The sequence below is a fragment of the Canis lupus genome, chromosome 18, assembly GCF_003254725.2.
Source record: "Canis lupus dingo isolate Sandy chromosome 18, ASM325472v2, whole genome shotgun sequence".
Taxonomy (NCBI): Eukaryota; Metazoa; Chordata; class Mammalia; order Carnivora; family Canidae; genus Canis; species Canis lupus.
The window spans coordinates 48,017,102-48,034,846 of NC_064260.1; the positions used below are offsets into that span (position 1 = coordinate 48,017,102).

The 17,745-nt window shown below is 54.0% G+C and overlaps 1 protein-coding gene and 1 long non-coding RNA gene across 9 annotated transcripts in view; one reads left to right on the plus strand and one right to left on the minus strand.

Moving 5' to 3' along the window:
* Nucleotides 1-17,745, plus strand: part of LOC118351413 (uncharacterized) — a 33,443-nt gene that overhangs the window by 6,345 nt on the left and 9,353 nt on the right. The window contains exon 2 of the long non-coding RNA XR_004806859.2: nucleotides 16,332-16,600. This is a non-coding gene — a long non-coding RNA (uncharacterized LOC118351413). The remainder of the gene's footprint in view (nucleotides 1-16,331; nucleotides 16,601-17,745) is intronic.
* ANO1 (anoctamin 1) overlaps nucleotides 7,438-17,745 on the minus strand; it is an 81,436-nt gene continuing 71,128 nt past the window's right edge. For all 8 annotated transcript variants that reach the window (XM_025451772.3, XM_035701958.2, XM_025451771.3 and 5 more), the window contains 4 exons: nucleotides 16,495-16,547; nucleotides 14,995-15,179; nucleotides 11,010-11,115; nucleotides 7,438-9,204 (listed from right to left, as the gene is read on the minus strand). In XM_025451772.3, coding sequence (XP_025307557.1) covers nucleotides 8,962-9,204; nucleotides 11,010-11,115; nucleotides 14,995-15,179; nucleotides 16,495-16,547 — 587 coding nt within the window. In that variant the 3' untranslated portion in view covers nucleotides 7,438-8,961. The remainder of the gene's footprint in view (nucleotides 9,205-11,009; nucleotides 11,116-14,994; nucleotides 15,180-16,494; nucleotides 16,548-17,745) is intronic.

Below are 17,745 nucleotides of genomic sequence, written 5' to 3' on the forward strand. Positions count from 1 at the left end.
GACATTTATGAGCATAAAGTTATTTGTATTATTCCCTTGTTATGTGCCTTAGTTTGGGCAGCCATACACATTTACTTAAATCATACTTGAGTCTCCAAATAGAGACAATGACAAGGTCCTCATTTCACCTAACGTGATAAAATGTACCCTGCATACACCTGAAACACGTTAACACCTTCCTCAGAACAGGAAATAAAGGCCTGGAGGGATGTTTACTCTTCTCCTGATACCACGTAACTTAAACACTATGATGTAAAATTAATAGTATTTAGCTCTCATGATATAAAGTCAATATATCTTAGGTTACATGATAAGGGGATAAGAGAGGAAAGAAAACAGACACACACACACATGTAGATTCATAGGAAAATCAGGAGGAAATACTCATGACACAAATACAGCCCTCATTTTTGTATCTGGGCACTAGGTCCTGCGATCGGAGCTGGTGTTTATAATCACCTTCTTCTTCTCCCCACTAGCACACCTGCCCTGCCAGCCAGCCCCTTGGGCCTCAGGGAGCACCCCAGCAGCTTGTGGTTCCTCACCTGATGGAGTGACTTAACCCCTTCTTTCCTGGAGGGTCTGGGCCATTCATAGTCCTGCCTGGCTTAGGTCATTGTGGTTTCCCATCAACCCAGGATGGTACAACTGCAAGACGCCCTATGGACCCGCTGCATTCCAGACACTCTTCCTCCCTTAACCCACTGTGCAGCAGCGGTCCCACGTCCCCTGGGCAGTCAGGACCAGTTTCCCGCCAACACTGTACCTCCCTCTGCCTGTGGATCGAGGGGCCCTAAAGGCCCAGAGTAACCAGATGGCAGGTCGAACTTCCAGTTCAGGGGAGTCACTGCTGTGTCTTCTGACAGAAGCATCCCTCCCTCTGTACCTGAGACTTCAGGGCAGCAGACCATAAGGTCGTGGGGATGGGAGGCAAACGCTTTGCTAGCAGGGCAGTAGAGGTAATACCGGAGGTGCCCCTGCCATTTCCAGCCCCTGATTCCTGGGCCCCCGAATCCTGGCTTGGGGGAATGCGGCACAGAATGTCAGACGCTGCCTCAGAGTGTGTACGGCCTTCAGGAGCCCCTGTCCCAGCCCTGCAGGGTACCACCACCTCGCTAGGACTGAAACCCAGCCTCCACTGTCCTCTGGAGCAGCTGCTACAGGAGGGTGGGGACTGCGGTGAGACCAGGGAGTTCGTGAGCATGACCCACGGCTGCCTTCATTTGCTGTGCAGCGAGCTCCTGCGCCAAAGGCCTGCCAGTGGGACATCTGACGGCGGATGAGGCATTCTGGAAGTCCATGGTGGTGTTTTGGTGGAAATGCGGTGTGTGGGGACGGCAAATCTATATCCTGAGTAAGTGTCTATTCCAGTAGGAACTGAGCCCGGCCCTCGATGGCGGAAGCTTCCAGCGTGGTCACCTGCTAGCAGGTGGCTGCCGGTCGCCTCAAGAAGGGCGCTGGGTGAGGGCTCCTTGCGGGTCTCTGCTGCGGGCAGATGGGGCACACGGCGGTGGTCACAGCTGGGTCGGCCTCGGTGCGTGAAGTCCACGAGCTGAGCCACGCATGACCCCCACCCTGCCTCCATGGCCACTTTGTGCCTGAGCCCCGTGGGCGATGGCCGGGTGCCTGGAGCGGGGGCTGCCTGGTACCCACGGGACGGGCCATCCTGCCTGCCGGATGATAGAAGTCCTCTGCCGACTCTCCCTTTGGTGGGCGTTCACACAGGGCACAAATACCCAGTTCTTGCCTGTGCACACACCTCTTCCCCGAACTCCCTTGTCATCAGTTTCCCGGTCATGGTCCTTCCAAGTCCCTGACCATCCAGCCGGAGCACTGGCCGCAGCCTGGGAATCAGCGTGTAATCTCATGTCTGGCTGTTTCTCCTTTGGAGCCCAGGGCCCAGGCAGGTGCCCTGCCCAGAGTTCTGCCCCTGGAGGATTGTCCTTCATGTCCTTCAGGGACGTCCCGGGGAGGGGGCTGTAGTGTGGCAGCTGTCCACGCTGGGTGGCGGCTCCTGGGCACCGGGCAGCTCCATCTGGAAACGCGGCCCAACCCCTCTTGCCCTGTCAGCTGGCCGGTGGGGACGCCCCATGGAGTCCACAGGTGTACATGGTTGTACAAATATCTCTTTGAGTCCCTGATTCCAATTCTTCTGTGTATCTATCTAGAAGTGGAGTTGCTGGGTCATATGGTAATTCTATTTTTAAGTGTTTGAGAAACCACCAGGTGTTTTCCACTGTGGCTGCACCATTTTACAGTCTCACCAGAAATGCACGAGGGTTCCATCTTCCACATCCTTGCTAACTCTGATTATTTTCTGTTTTTGGATAATAGACATCCTAATGGGATGGGTGTGAGGTGGTATCTCATTGTGGTTTTGATTTGCATTTCTCTGATGACTCATGTTGCTGAGCATCTTTTCATGTGCCATTGGCCATTCGTATATCTTCTCTGGGGAAATGTCTGTTCAAGTTCTCTTCCCATTTTCCACTGAGTTGCTTGTATTTTTGTTGTTGAGTTGAGGAGACTCTTTATATATTCTAGATATGAATCCCTTTAAAAATATTTTATTTATTCATGAGAGACACAGAGAGTAGCAGAGACACAGGCAGAGGGAGAAGCAGGCTCCATGTGGGGAGCCCAATGCGGGGCTCCATCCCATGACCTTGGGATCACGCCCTGAGCTAAAGGCAGACACTCAACCACTGAGCCATCCAGGCGTCCCTGGATATGAGTCCCTTATCAGAAATACAATTTGCAAATATTTTCTCCCATTTTGTGAGTTGATGCTCTGTTGATCCATGCACAAAAGTTTAAAATTTTGATCAAGGCTATTTAATGTATTTTGTTTCACTTAACGTTGTGTCCTTTTTCTTTTTTCCTAAAGAAAAAGCCTTTGTTGGTTTCACGGATGCAACCTCATCTTTGTGAGGACAGTGAAAGGATCACTTCCTTTCCCTGTCTCCTTGTATTACTCTGGTTTCTTCTGGGTATTCTTGTTTTGATCTTATTTATGATTTATTATTTATGATGAAGCCTTTCCTCAAATATCCAGGGACTGTGGGCTTTGCTTGGTGTACTTAGTCTTTTCTGAAGAAAAAGACCCTTTGCTGATGATGGGAAAGGGGCACGTGGTAGGGCAAAGAATACCCCCCACGATGTCCACATTCTAATTCCCAGCCCTGTGAATACGCTAGTTTACACAGCAGAAGACGTGGTAAAGATTGAGATCTTGGGGTGGAGGATTATCCTGGGGACCCAGTCTAACCATGAGTCCTCATAAATAGGGAAGGACTCACCCTTACGACTGGCTTAAAGGTGGTGGAGGAGTCCAGCCCTGAGAACACCTCGCTGTCAGCCCAGTGAGGCCTGTGTTGGATGTTCAATTTATGGAAATGTAAGATAATAGATTTGTGGTGTTTTCAATCCTTGAGTTTGTGGTTCTTTGCCCGGAAGCAACGGGAACACTAGCACAGACCCCACGGGTGGCTTTCTTTCCCCGATGCAGCTCCCACAGGCAGCCAGAAGAGGGCAGCAGCCACTGACAGGCAGAACCAGGCTCCTCTTTCTGAGGCTGGAAGCCAGGACCGCAGGTCATGACCCGTCACCACCTAATGAGGAGGAATGACCAGAGGCTGCTGAGCTGTCGTGACATCCTGATTCCTGGGTACAGCTGCGTGTGGAAGTTGATTGCACATATAAGATGGATAGTTTTCTGTATGTGGTACTGTAGTCAAAATGGGAGGGGGAGCCAAGGGGGGGGGAGGGATAGGGATGTGGAGGGAGGGGGATGAGGATGGAACACAGCAGATCAATTACTTGGCAGAGGAAATCAGGAGGAGGAAAGCAGACCTCAGTGTCTACAGGGTTGCCTTTTCCCCAGGGTGCATCCCTGGCAGGCTCCTGGTGGGGGCAGCAGACACCAGCCCATCTGAGGAAACCATGTTAAAATGCCTGGGCTGGTCCAAGTTAGTGCTTCAGGTGCCAAGAGCTGCATGAGTGAGCAGTGGGTGGGCTGCTTGCCATGGACGTATCTGTGGTCCAGAGACAACAGAGCTCACCTTCCACACACCCCCTTACCTCCTCCACCAATCCCTGCCACTTTGATTCCACGATCCACTCAGCTCAAAGGCAGGAAGGCCCAGTTGTCAAGTTGTCAGTCTATTTGCCATCCCCATCCATCTGTCCATCCAGCCATGCATCCAGATATCCGTGATTCCATCCAACTATCCATCCTTCTGCAGCCATCCATCATCCACCCATCCATCCATCCATCCATCCACCCTACCCATCCACCCATCCATCTATGCATTCCACCCATCCATCCATCCATTTACACATCCACACATCCACCCATCATCCATCTATCCATTTACTACTCATCCATTCATCCATCCATCCCACCCATTCATCCACATACCCAACCACCCACCCACCCACCCACCCACCCATCATCCACTCATCCATCTCTCCATCATTCATTTATTCATTCACTCAGCACTTTCTGGTGCCTCCTCTGTGCCTGACACTGTACCAGTGCTTTTTGCCAATCTGTTTTCTGGCAAGAGTTAGCACTCCTTTACTTTGCTGTGGCTCTTACAAAACATGAACAGGTAAATGAGTGTTGCCTGAATATGGAGACACACACCACCTGTGGTAGAGAATTATTTTAAGGGGCACACGAATGACTCCTGGGAACCTGTACACAAACATGTGTGGGGATCGGGGATGTGGGCATCCTGGAGTAGGGGCTCTGAATCTGGCCTTAGGGTGGGGACAGGCCTGTCTCAGGCACACACCCTGGCTAAACTCTGGTCCAGGGAATGTCACAGCTGGTTCTGAATCCCAGGACTGGACCTGGCTTGAGGCAAGTGACCCTATGAGCCACAGTTGTCACAGTCCCCTTAGCCAGTGGGTAGGCACACTGGGGGGAGCAGTGGGGGCATACGGTAGGCTGTAGAGTACATGCACCATCTAAAGCAGAGCAGTCACCACTGGTTCCTGTCACGTGTGAGAATGTGACATACTGAAAAATGGGGTTATTCTGTATGTTGGTAAATTGAACACCAATAAAAAATAAATTTATTTAAAAAATGGGGCTGTGTTGTCAGATGGCTTGAATTTTAAGAGAACATTCAAATCTGGGTTTTTATGTAGATTTACCATTTTTTATATAGTAAGTCAACTAAAAAAATTAGCAAACACTGAACCTATCAAATGGAGATTATGTTTGGCTGGATGCAGCTCAAGGCAGCCTCCACCTGGGGAGGGAAGCAGGATCCCCAAAGCAGATGCCAGCATGAGTGCCCCCCAACCCCAGACCTCACTCCAGGACCTTGTCTCCAGCAGACAAGGTTCAGTATTGGGGGCCAGGGGTCTGGCTTCGAGAGATGGCTATGCTGCTGGTTTGCTGTGTACTGCAGCAGAGCCCTGACCCTCTCTGGGCCTCCTTGCTCCTGTTTGAAAGAACAGTACCAGCTGATCTCTGGGTGTCCTTCCACGGCTAGATTCTAGGCCTTTGTGACACCATCTCCTGGTTTTCCCCACCCACCTCTACCACCCTCATCTAAGCCCTAACATCACCCTTCTGAATTTCCACAACACCTCTCTCTGGCTTCCCATCCCACTGCGATCCCCCCCCCCCCCCCCACACACACACAGCTGCCATGACTTCAGAATGTGAATCAGATCCCATCACTGGGCTAGTTAAAACCACTCAGCCCCCCGCTGTGGCATCTACTACCAAGCTCGCAGTCCTCACGTGTGCAGGGAGCCCTGTGTGAGTTGGTCCTGGCTTCTGTGTCTCCTGCCACTTCCAAGCCCCTCCCCTTCGGTCAGTTGTCTGCACGCTGCTACCTCAGGCCCTTCTGCTGCCTGAACTGTCCTGCCTTCCTCCATTCTGGATCCTTGTTGCTCAAGCCTTCAGGGGCTTCACTGACCAACCCTGTCACTCTCTGGTCTATTTTTCAGCATCTTTTTCTTTCTCTGAAACTATCTGGTTCTGGGGTCCATTTTCTGGTTAAGCATCTCACACCCTCTACAAAAAGTCTTTGCCTGAGAGGAGGACCGGTCTGCTTTGTCCACTGCTTCTGCTTAAACGTTGCATGAATGAATGTCTACAAGGTCTGGGTTCCAGTCTTGGCTTACGTGCTAAGAGCCCTATGACTCTGAGCTGCTCCTCATCTGTCAGATGGGTCCTTGAGGCTTCTGGGAGGACCCACTGAGAGGGCAGGGTCCCTGCGATGCTGTCCCTGGGTGTTGCCTTCATGTCTGAACTAGGGAAGTGGTCTCAAAACTTTGGAAGGACTGTCTTGAAGGCAGGTAGCCAGCCATTGGGAGCTTGTGCTTTGCTGAGATTTTCTTGGGGACGCAGGAAGACGAGCACTAGGGGGCGCCTGAAGCTCTCCCTGGCCCCGGAGGTGTGCGGTGGATGCCAGGCTGGGAGGCTCCTAAGGAATGTCCCCAGGTAGGGGGGCTGTGGCTTTGCTGGCGTTGTGAAAAGTATCTTTCTTCCATGAAATGGTGGTGATAGAGGTGGTAGTTTGAAAAAGCGACCCCACTTGCCCAAATGAAAACACTGGCAACCCCAGGTGGGTCCCCCAGAGGGCCGGGGACATTTTACGTGCAAGGAATCCTAAGTGCTACTGTGTTGGATTGGCGGGACCAGGGGTGGGAATTTGAGGATCATGGAAGAGGATGCTGGGAAGGTGTGAGCATGACTCCCATCCCAGCATAAACACAGGTACGGGCAGCCCCAGTGGGTCAGCGGTTTAGCACCGCCTGCAGCCCAGGGCATGATCCTGGAGATCCTGGATCAAGTACCGTGTCGGGCTCCCTGCATGGAGCCTGCTTCTCCCTCTGCCTCTCTCTCTGCATCTCTCTGTGTCTCTCATGGATAAATAAAATCTTAAAAAAAAATAAATGCAGGCACGTGTGTGTGCACACGTTCCCATGCAAACACAGATACATACTGTGCATGCATGTGTGCACAGCCCATGCAAACATACAAGCACACACGCATGAAACCACAAATACGTGTCCATGTGTGCACACAGACACAAGCACGTACAAAACTGCACACACGTGCCCATGAAAACACATAGATGCACACATGCACTCACGCACGCCTAATGTAAAATATATGGATGCACACATGTGTGCACACAGCTCATGCAAACACACAAGCACACCAGCAGGAAACTAGCACATGCACGAACACACGTGTCCATGTGCACACACAGACACGAGCACATACAAAACTGCACACACACACACACACACACTCAGAAAGAGATGAAGTCCCAGGAGCATCTAGAACAATCTGTGTGTCTGGCACTGGAGCAAGTGGATGCCTATCCTCCCTCCTGAACTTGCAACTCAGCCAGGGCGCTCTGGGGACCTCTCCAGCCTCCTGGGGTGAAGCTCACACGGACAGCGTTCCAGTGAAGAAAGTGGTTGTGTATCCAAATTTATTTAGTTGAATGAATGTTCAGCCACGGTCCTCTGTGAATTTGCATACATTCACTTTTTAAAAAAAAAATGGTGTCCATAAAAGGATTTTTGGTAATCACCTAATGTTTAATACAATATTTATATACAAAAACCCCATCTCAAACTACTTACTGTACAAGAGAAACTAGAAGCGCCGGACTGTGCGGCCGTAGCAAACAGCGGAAACGGACGACACTTAGGGACGTGGGTCAGAGCTGGCAGCTGCAGGGGATGACCTCACACCCTCACCCACCACACGTTCAGGGCAAACACATTTGTTTTCTTCCCTCCCTCCGATGAAACATTTCTCTTTATGTTTCTCTTGGGGCTTGAGAAATGTCAGATAATTGGTTAGTATAACGGCTGCAAATTTAGATCACGCCTGCCATCTAGGAGACTTGTTGTTTACAAGCTTTAAAATGGTAACTGTCCTAAAGTCACATTCCTCTAAGTAAAAATATAGAGAAGTAGTACCAAAATAGAAGCCTTTATTAATAAAAATCTTTGGTAGTAACAGTGTTTTAAATTCCTCGTGATGATATTTGGTTAACTAATAAACTCCTTCCACCTTTGAGCTACAGAGAAAACCCCTCAAATCCACCATAGAGTTGATTTTGTAAAAAAAAACCCAATAAATATTCTAAAGCTGTCAATGTTCTCCTGATGCCTTAAGACTCCTTGGAACCTGAAGCCATCTTTAGAAATGCCTCCGAGGTCCTGTCTCATTTCTGTCCACTTGGTTTTCTTTTCTTTTGTTTTCCTGGCCCGCCAGAAGATAAACAATTCTGAGGCCGGCTAACGGCGGGAGGGGCAGCTGTGTGGCTGATGGTGGGGATCCCACCAGTGGGGTCACCTGCCGCCCCAGGGACACCTGCGGCCCTGTGGTTCTCCAAGAGCAAATTCTAAGCTCACAGGCCCTCTGAGTGGACAGGGCCAGAGCACCTCTCTGGCCAGGGCGTCTCGGTTTCTGAAGTATCAGAAAACAGGAGATGAAAAGCCGTCTGACTTTCCCCGACCTGGCGGCAGGTGAGGCCTGGAACCGGCGTCAACCTTGTTTCTCCATTCTCCAATACTGCACGACGACGTTTGCCCAATGCTCCGGAACAGCATCTCGAATCTCTCCGAAGGCACCAGGCGGATTAGAAAAGACGCTTTCTGGAGGCCTCTGCTTGCCTTTCACCGCAAAGGAGACCCACGGTTCCCAAGAACTGTTTCTGCAAAGCGCCCGCATTCCCGTGTGTTATCACCCTATCCCCAGCAATCGTTTTGATTAACCTTGAATACTAAAGATAAAAAAATTCCCTGCATATGGTTTTGTGCAAAAACAAGGAGGAAAAAAAACAACAACAACAGAAAAAAGACAGAAAAATGTCCTATCAGAAGGTGGTCTTTCAGGTTCGCCACCGGGCCTCGCTGGGGAGTGCACCTGCCCCAGGAGAGGGTGCCCATCGGCCAGGAGGCCCAGGGCAGCTACAGGGCACCCCCAGGGTACTCGGGGCTGTCCAGGCAGGCCTTGGGGCCATGGTTGTTGCATGGCTCGTCCTGCTGCCGGTCCTTTTCCATCCACGTGTCCAGCAGCTGCTGCTTGCCCTGCTCCTCCCGCATGAACAGCTCTACCATGAGTACTTTCTCCTTGTGCACCTGCTGGCTGATGTCCTTGGGGATGTCTGGGATGACCCAGTCCACAAAGTCGCTCATGAACATGACCAGGTTCTGGAAGGAGAGCCAGTGTGTGAGGGTGGGGAGGAGGATGGCAGGAGATGCTCCCGGCCACGCCGTACCCACCTCTGCCCCCACCCACCTCCACCTGCACCCATCTCTACCTACACCAATCTCTATCCCCTCTATCACCTCCCCCTGCACCTGCCTCTGCCCTACCCACCTCTACCTGCACCCACCTCCACCCACACCCACCTCCACCCCCAATCACCTCCCCTGCACCTGCTTCTACCCCCCACTGGCCTCCACCCCCACCCACCTCCCCTGCATCTGCCTCTACCCCACACCCTGTCACTCCCAGCCTATGACATGAGACACATACTTTGGCCTCCCTTGGCCTCGGTTTCCCCCAAGGTATAAATGAGGCAGGGAATCAGCCAGCAGACTGGTTTCACTCCAGAAATGTTTGCTGACTTCTATAAAGAATCTGAGCTCAGTAAATAGCAAGTTTCTGAATAATTCTGAATCCCTAGGGTGGGACACTTAAACGATCTGATCGGTCATGTATCACCAAATATAACAAGTATCAGGCTTTAAGGAAAATAGAAGTAGCACAAAAACCGGATGGAATTTAGCGTCTGATGCTCCACAGGCCTTCTGCAGTTCACAAAGCCTCCCAAGGCCACCCTGAAAGTCTGCTCTCTCCCTGGAGAAACTTCTGGTGTGTAGAAAGCAAATGATCGGCTTTTATAGAAACACTGAAATCTGTTTTTAAAACTTCTGTCCAGTGATCACTTGTTAGCACATCTGGCTGTCAGTCACCTTGTAGACAGTGCCGGTGACCCACAGGCTGCCTTTCCTGGTTGGTGCTCCCCAGCTGTAGTCAGTGCTGGCTGCTGATGATCACACCTGCCTCCTTTCCAGGGAACTGCCCCTCCCATCTGCCTCTTCCTGGTTCTGACTACAGCCAAGGACCAGCCAACACAGGCAGACAAAAGGCAGGCCCGTGTGTGCTGGGATTCATGCTCTGGAGCTCCCCGCAGGATCAGGCGAGGCTGCCTCCAGCTGAGACTCCTCTGCTGCACTCCCTCCCCTTTCCTGGGGAGCTTCCTTCAATAACCCACTTGCACAGAATCCTTGTCTCAGGCTCTGCTTCCAGTAAATTTGGCCCCAGATACTTGTTCCCACTGCGGAGTGTTATGGACAGCTGACCTGGCAGCAGAGCCTCAAGGGGGGTGGAAGTCCTGCCTGCAGCTGCCACACTCTCTGTAAAGGGTAGAGCTAGGGCTTGGACCCAGCTGGGGCTTGAACTCAGTGAATGGGACTTTGGCTGGGCTCATGTGGCTAAGGATTCTCCTCATCTCTGAGACCATAGCTGCTGCATGCAGTCCCCAGTCTCGGGTCCTGTTCACTGGGAATCACTCTGGCTTCACAGCCTGTCCCTTCTGCAGAGACCAGGCAAGACTGGGTCCTCTGGCTCCTGGCTGGGGGCTGGATCTGCTGGGAATACCCTGCCCTCCTGCCTGTACTGGTCCTGTCCTCTGGGGACGTTTCCTGCTACACAGAGATAGTGAGAAACCGAGCTGGGTCTCCTACCCTGTCTCCTTCCAAAAAGACCACTTGTATGGAATTAATTCTGCCTTCCTGAGGATGTCCAAATCCCACCATCTGTGCTGGCCCCGGGGCCTCCCTTTGCCTTCCTGGGGCCTGTTCCTGCACAGGGCCTGGGGTGGCCAGGCCTCCAGCCCTCCAAATGCCCCTGACGTGGGCCAGCTGCTGCCTTCTGACCCTGTGCTGGGCTCGGAGTGCCTCCTCAGGACCCAATTCTCAAACCTTCCAGAAACGAGAGCCTGCCGCACCTGGAAGACAATGACGAAAGCCAGCCGGGCTGCCAGCACTGCCCAAAAGTCCTTGGAGATGTCGTACTTGTGCTCTGACCACGGCGGCTCCCGGTAATCTTTGTACCTGCAGAGACGGACAGGGATCAACCACGGTCTTCCAGCAGAACTGGGGATTCTGGCCGGCGCCCCGCAGCTCTGAGCAGGCATCAGGAAAGCCTCCACTGGCTGCTGTGCCACCTCCTGGCGGGCACCTGCCGTCCACAGGCTGCTGAGTCTCCATCCATGTTGGAGGGGGTGGCAGGACCCCTGAGGTCTGCGCAGGGCCTGAGCGGCTTCGTGGAAAATGCAGGCACCAGGAGTGTCCCTGCAGGCCCAACCATGAGCTCACTGAAGTCAGCTTTGGAACCATCTGGTCCTGGGGTTCCAGACTTTTAAAGGCAGTGGAGCTTTTTTTCAAAAAGGAATGTCACCTGAGACCCTAGTGGGGTGACAAAGCAAGCGGGGCCTCCCTGGTGTCCTAGGCCTAGATCCCTCTAACCTTAACCTGATGTCCACTGTCCACAGACCCCCAGCGGGGTTCCATGAAGCCCAGGTTTGAAAACCACCTCTCTTCTCTTTTTGGAGGAGACTTTTGGAAACAAAACAAAACAATGCACTCTCTGAAAGTAGCCCAAGTATGAGGGTTACACATACAATCGGTGAGGACAGGGCCCACCAGTCACCTGTCCCCCTGCCTGCCCTGCCCCATGGAACCTGGCGCCTCGAGGCACCTCCTTCCTGTCTTCCAGCTTCTTGGTTCTTCCCTCCTGATCTGTACACCACACTCATCTCCCCTGCCCTAGTTATCAGTCATAGACGATGCCCCCTGACCTCCTACCGAGACAGACACCTTCCCCCAAGGCCCTCCTACCAACCCTGCTTCTATGGAACATGGTCCTCACTGCTCGCCCATCCACTGCCCTGCCTCAGTGTACCCGATCCCGTCCTCTCCTTCTCAGAGGTCCTGATACGCCCAGTCTGTGGGAGCGGGATGAGGATGACAAGCCAGGGTCCTGTCTCCACCTAGGCCCTCTGACTGCTCCCCAAATTCAGGGTATGCTGTTGGCATTAATGGGGCTGGTCTATGCTATGTGTGGGAAAAGCTTCCCCAAAGCCGTCAGAGAAAGCCTGAGGTGGGGGCAGTTTCCGGGTGCAGGGCTGTAAGCACACCCCTTCTGTTCACTGGGAAGCCGAGGTCCAGTGCCAGGGACCAGAAGAGGAGGCACCTGGCTCTGGGGGCACAGCCCTGGCCTGGCCCCAGCACCAGTGACCACTGCTGTGTGTTCTCGTGCAGTGGTTTGGCCCCTCTGGGCCTCAGTCTGGCATCCCCTCAGTCCTTTTAGCGGCATTTAATGAGCAGCTACTACATTCCAGCTCCCATTTCAGGGGCGGTCACTCAGGAACACACAACAGACAGGACCCCTCACCCACAGAGCTTTACTTCTGGAGAGAGCTGCATGGGAGTCTCCAGGGAGCCACTGGGTGCTATGCTGCCAGACCCAGAGATAGGATCGGGCTGGGGACACATGCTTGGGTGCCAGCTGCAGAGTGACACAGGACTTGTACAACCTGCTCTCTGATGGGAACAAGCAGCCCCTGTTCTCCCAGCATCAAACGGGCATTCACGCTGGCTCCTCCCTTTTCTCTCTGCTCACACCCAGCTGTGTTGGGATGCTAGATATGTTTGGGTCAGCTGGCAAACTCCTAGGCATCCCTCAAAGCCCACTTACAGACCTGCCCAGAGGCCACTCCTACCATCTGCACTAACCTCTGTTAGAGATGATCTCACTCTTTCCTTGCTTATCCCTGGTACCCAGCCTGCCAGCTCTCCTGGGGATAACGCCTGCCTGGGGGCAGCTCTGGGGATCAGATGAGAGGGTGCCCGTCTCAGCACGAGCATAAATGGTAGCCAGCAGCCACGGCAGCTCTCAGTTTTGCATCTCCCCACACCCACAGCCGCAGGCTGGGCTGGGTGCTGCACCTCCCGCCGCCAATTCCTGAGAGAGGCAGCTCGTGTGGGTGCGGCTGTCGAGGGCCTGGAGCTCCCAGACCTGCCCTGCAGGATCTTGCCTGGCTGGAGCCCGGATCCCAGGGAGCGGAGTGGTCTGACCCACAGTCTGCTGACTCCAGGGCAGGGGTGGGGGGAGCGAGTAGACACTTTAAAAATGTTTTTAAAAATGTCGGCCCTGTCTCCCTGGCCTCTCCCCATGAGTGGCCAGGACCCTGGGCTGATGCATGAGATGGAGCCGCTTCCTTAGCCAACGAACAGTTCTTGGAAACTGAGGCTGACCCTGTAACTACCAACACTGACGTTTCAGAGGGAATTTATAATCAAATGACCACATATCTCCTGCCTTGTTTGTAATTATTCTTCCTCTAAAATGGACCTTTAGCAAAGTAGGTCAAGCCTGTGCACTCCGCGTGGACCGTGGAGACAATGCAGGAAAGCATTGGCGCTGTGGCAGGAAAGAGGGTCCTGGGAGGGCGCCCAGCGGTGGGGGGGGGGGGCTGCCTGTCTGCGTCAGCTTGGGGTGTGAGTGCATCTGCTGAAGGACAGGGGAGGGTGTCTGGAGCTCCCTCCCTGCGCTTCCAGCTCCCCACACTGTCCCCTCTCTGAGGTGACCACATGGAAGCTGGGAGCAGATCACTCCGGGCCTCCCCTGGGATTTGGGGGCCCACTGAAGTGCGTGTTGAAGCGTGTGGGTGGGCGGGATCTGGAAAACCGGTTGTGGTGCAGGCCCTGCCGCGTTATGCGCCCTGTCTACCTGCAGCACCTGCTCTAACCCATTCCTTCCCCCACCGTACCTGGTCCCAGAGCAGGTGCTGTCCCTGCCCTGGTGCAGAACAGAACATTATGTGACCATGCTGGGGTCACTCAGGGCCAGTGGTGGTGTCAGGGGCACCTGAGCCAGGCAGGTCTGCTCCACTTTTCCAGCGGCTCTGGGTGGCCCGTTCCCCCACTTTTTGGGCCTGTTTTGTCACCACAAGCTGCTTGTTGTTGCCGTGGCACCCCAGACACTAGCAGGTGCCCCCACTCCCCATTACTTGGTCAAGGTGACAGCTGCACACAAGCAAGTCTAAGGGAACTATGTGTAAAGTAGGAGCAACCAGGCCTCCCCGCACACAGGGCGTTACTGCCCGGGCTCTGGGGTCTTTGTGTCCTGAATCTCAGCCGGATGGGGGCAGCTCACGCTGATTCCCACTTCTGTGCTCTTGCCTACCTCGTCCCGCCCCCTCAGCGGCCCCATGGGGCCCACCCTCCACTACTATCACCCCTTTTCACTGATCTGCACCCAGAGCCCTGGACAGCAGGGACCATGCCACTCCTGGGTTCCTAGACCCCGACCCAGGCTGGCATATGTGGAGGATGCATAGGGAACGGCCAGGTCACAGCTCTGCCTCCATCTTTCCTGGGGTGCTCCTTGCATACCCTGAGCGTCTGACCATCTCAGTTGGTCTGCCCAGCGTCTAGTACCCCTTCCCCGAGTCAGAGCACCCAGTCTCCCTTAGAACCTCTTAGCTCTCTGACCATGACCCCACAACCTGGCACATGACCCAGGTCTAGCCTTTACACCGTGGTAACAGTGCTTCATTTAGGGATGGGCACATGGGTCATGACAGGCCAGGGAGAGTCAACCCGACTTTGGCTGACTCTTGAGAAAGACATTCCCTCACTGCCTGTCAGAACGCAATGCCACCACGGAGGAATTCAGGGCTGGGAGGCAGCACCAGACGGGGGCCTGATGGCAAACTGTGGCCCCTGGTCCAGCCATGCCTGAAGCTATCATGGCTTCTTAATTAAAAGAACTATTAAATCATGTCCTACTGCCACCCCAACTTTTTTTTTCTTGAAGCAAGACTGAGCTATTCTCTGACTTGCCCCTGAAAGAATCCTTGTGTGAACTGGGGTGTTCCCAGGAACCCACCAAATGTGTCTTCCAAAAAGAGAAACTGAGAGCCATACCTGCAGATCTGTACCTCGTAGCCCAGGTCCAGGGGGTCATTGGGGGCCGTGCCATTCTGGAAGTCGCTGACGTTGAAGGAGGAGAGGGTGTGGTTGACGAAGCCATGCATGGTCCCGTTCTCGCTGTACATGTAGAGGTACACCAGGCGAGGGATGAAGTCGGATGTGAAGGAGATGACAAATGCCTGGATCAGGGGACAGTGGGGTGAGTGCAGACCCCCAACTGGGTGGGTGGGGCGACACACCCCGAGTGAGCCAGGGCAGCCCTGGCTATGTGATACTCTGCACACGAGTTGCCAAGGTGAGCAGAATGCTGAGTGAAGAAATGAAAGGTGGAGATACTCCTGGCAGCCCGAGGGTTCTCTGGGTACAGGGAACAGGACACCCTGGGCAGGAAGGCACGGGACAAATGCTGTCTCTCACTGGCTGCGTGGCCTTGGGCAAGTCACTTAACCTCTTTGTGTGCCTGGTGTACTTGAAAGAGAATGTGGGAATGGAAAGAGCTTTGTAAATGGTGATGCTCTGACTCCGCTCATCCTATTCCAGAGCCATCTTTGGGGACAGTCGGTGTGGTGTCAATACCGGAGCTGGGACTGGGAGCCCAGCAGCCTGTGGTGTGGGGCAGGTCACCCAACCTCCCTGTGCCTTGGTGGTCTCACCTGTACGATGGGCAATGACAGTTCCTTCCCTGAAGGCCTGCAGGTGGAGGGGAGAGGGTCACAGGGCGGTGGCGCTGCGGCCCTCCGGGGCTGTCTAATGTTCGCATGCCTGCAGTTCGGCCTTGGCTTTGAAACATGTGTTGGGGACCACTAGACAGCTAAGCCCAGGGCGATCCAGGCCCTGGATGAGTCACATGGGCCTGGATGGGGGCTGCAAGGGAGCCAGAGGGTAGTTCTCCTGACGGAGGGACCACTGCCCTCTAAACCTGCAGGCTCAGGGGTAGGAGAGGCCAGGAGAGTGGCACCACGTGGCAGGAAGGTGTGGATGAGGTGCTGGGGAGGAGGGCTGCCGGGGCAGGAGGCAGGTGGGGGAAGCTACGTGTGCGTGTGCGTAGGAGGAGGCTGGCAGACTCCCCTCTCTTGTCTCTGTTTCTGCACTTCCTGAACCTTTAAGGAATAGGTGTGCATTTTATATAAAGGGAGAAAGCTAACTTTTAAAAAATAACAGCAGAATGATTGCAAGGGGGGAGTTTCTGTCTCTTTCCCTCTCTCTTGCTCTTTCTTGTATATTCTCAGGACTCTAGAGAGGAAGTGGACTTAGGGCCCAGGGCCGGTGTGGTGGAGAATTTTACTCAAGGTTACAGAAGGTCAAGGAGAATTTGCTGTTCCCACCCACAGCTCGTCCCAACCCTTCCATAGGACCAAGGGACATGTCTGAACAGGGGATGCTTCCACCAGCCTGGGGCTGCACAGAAGCTTCCCTGGAAGGCGCAGCCCAACCATGTGGCAGCCCAGCCAGCACATCCATCCAGCAGAGGCCCACTCCCCCGATGTCACTTACGTTGATGATGACCGCGAGCTTCCCGACGCCTCTGAGAATATTGTACCAGATTCCTGGGGGAGAAGAGAAGCACAGTTTCAAGACGGCTCTTGCACCTGGCTCTCAGGTGAGCAGGGCCAGTTTGGTCCCCTCCCCGGGGGTCAGATACAAGGTAATAAGGAGATGTTCTGGAGCTCGGGGTTGGGGGTGGGTGGGTCCTGGGTGATGACAGGGCCTCGGCTTGTACCAGCTCAGCAGCAGTTTGTAGGCAAACTGTAGCTTCTAAAGGAGGTGTTTTACATCAGCGGCTCCCTGAGTGGTCCTGAACCCTCTCCCGTGAACCTGTTCGCGCTACTAGCTGGCTTAGATGGAACCTTTCCCTCTGGAGAGACAAAGATTCAATTTGGATGCAGCTCCTAACCCAGAGGGTCCATGTAAGGGTAAATGGAGACCAAACCCATGAAGTTTCCGTGTCTTATAACCTGCTACATAGCTCCGGTGCCAGAAGGACAGGCCCTAAAATGTAGGGTTGGGGTCAAAGAGCATTGCCAGGATGCCTGGCTGTGAGGCTGAGGTCACAACCTGAGTATAATGACCTGACAGTGATGAGGTGCAAAACACTTCCTATGGGGTGACCCCATGTATGCTGCCCCGAGGTCTAGCACTGCACCTAATTACCATGAGCAGAAGGCTCACTGCACGGCACCCAGACAAATGTGTGGCCCTCCCCTGGCCTCCCCAGCAGAACGAGGGTAGCAGGGCCCAGGGAGGAAGTGCCTTATCTGAGGTCCAGAGCAGGCCTGGCCTGTTAGGGCCCCTGCCTGACCCCGTCCAGCCTGGCTGGGCCCTATCAGGCCAGCCACACGTCCTGGGCAGTAGTTGGGCTCAGAGCCCTGCACTGGGTGGTCTCTCTCTGCCCTGGGCCCATCTGAGGTGGGGATAACCAGCACTTCCCAGAAAGGGTGGGCAGCAACAAAGGCCTGTTATTAGTGTCTTTATGGAAGAGTGTGGCAGGGTGGGGTTCCTCTATCAGGATGGAGACCACCGCAGGGGAGGGGGGGCTACATATGGGCACTTCTGCCCTGGCAGGGAGCCCTGGGGAGCTACTGGGGACTGAATCTGCAAAGACAGCAAGAGTACAGGCCCACGAGGCCCGAAAGTGGAGGCCGCAGCCTCCCCATCTCTGCCAGGATGTGCAGGAAGCAAGAGTGGCCTCCCTGCCTCCTCCCATGGGCAGCCCTGCCACCCGATGGAGCCAGGACCTGAGCCACC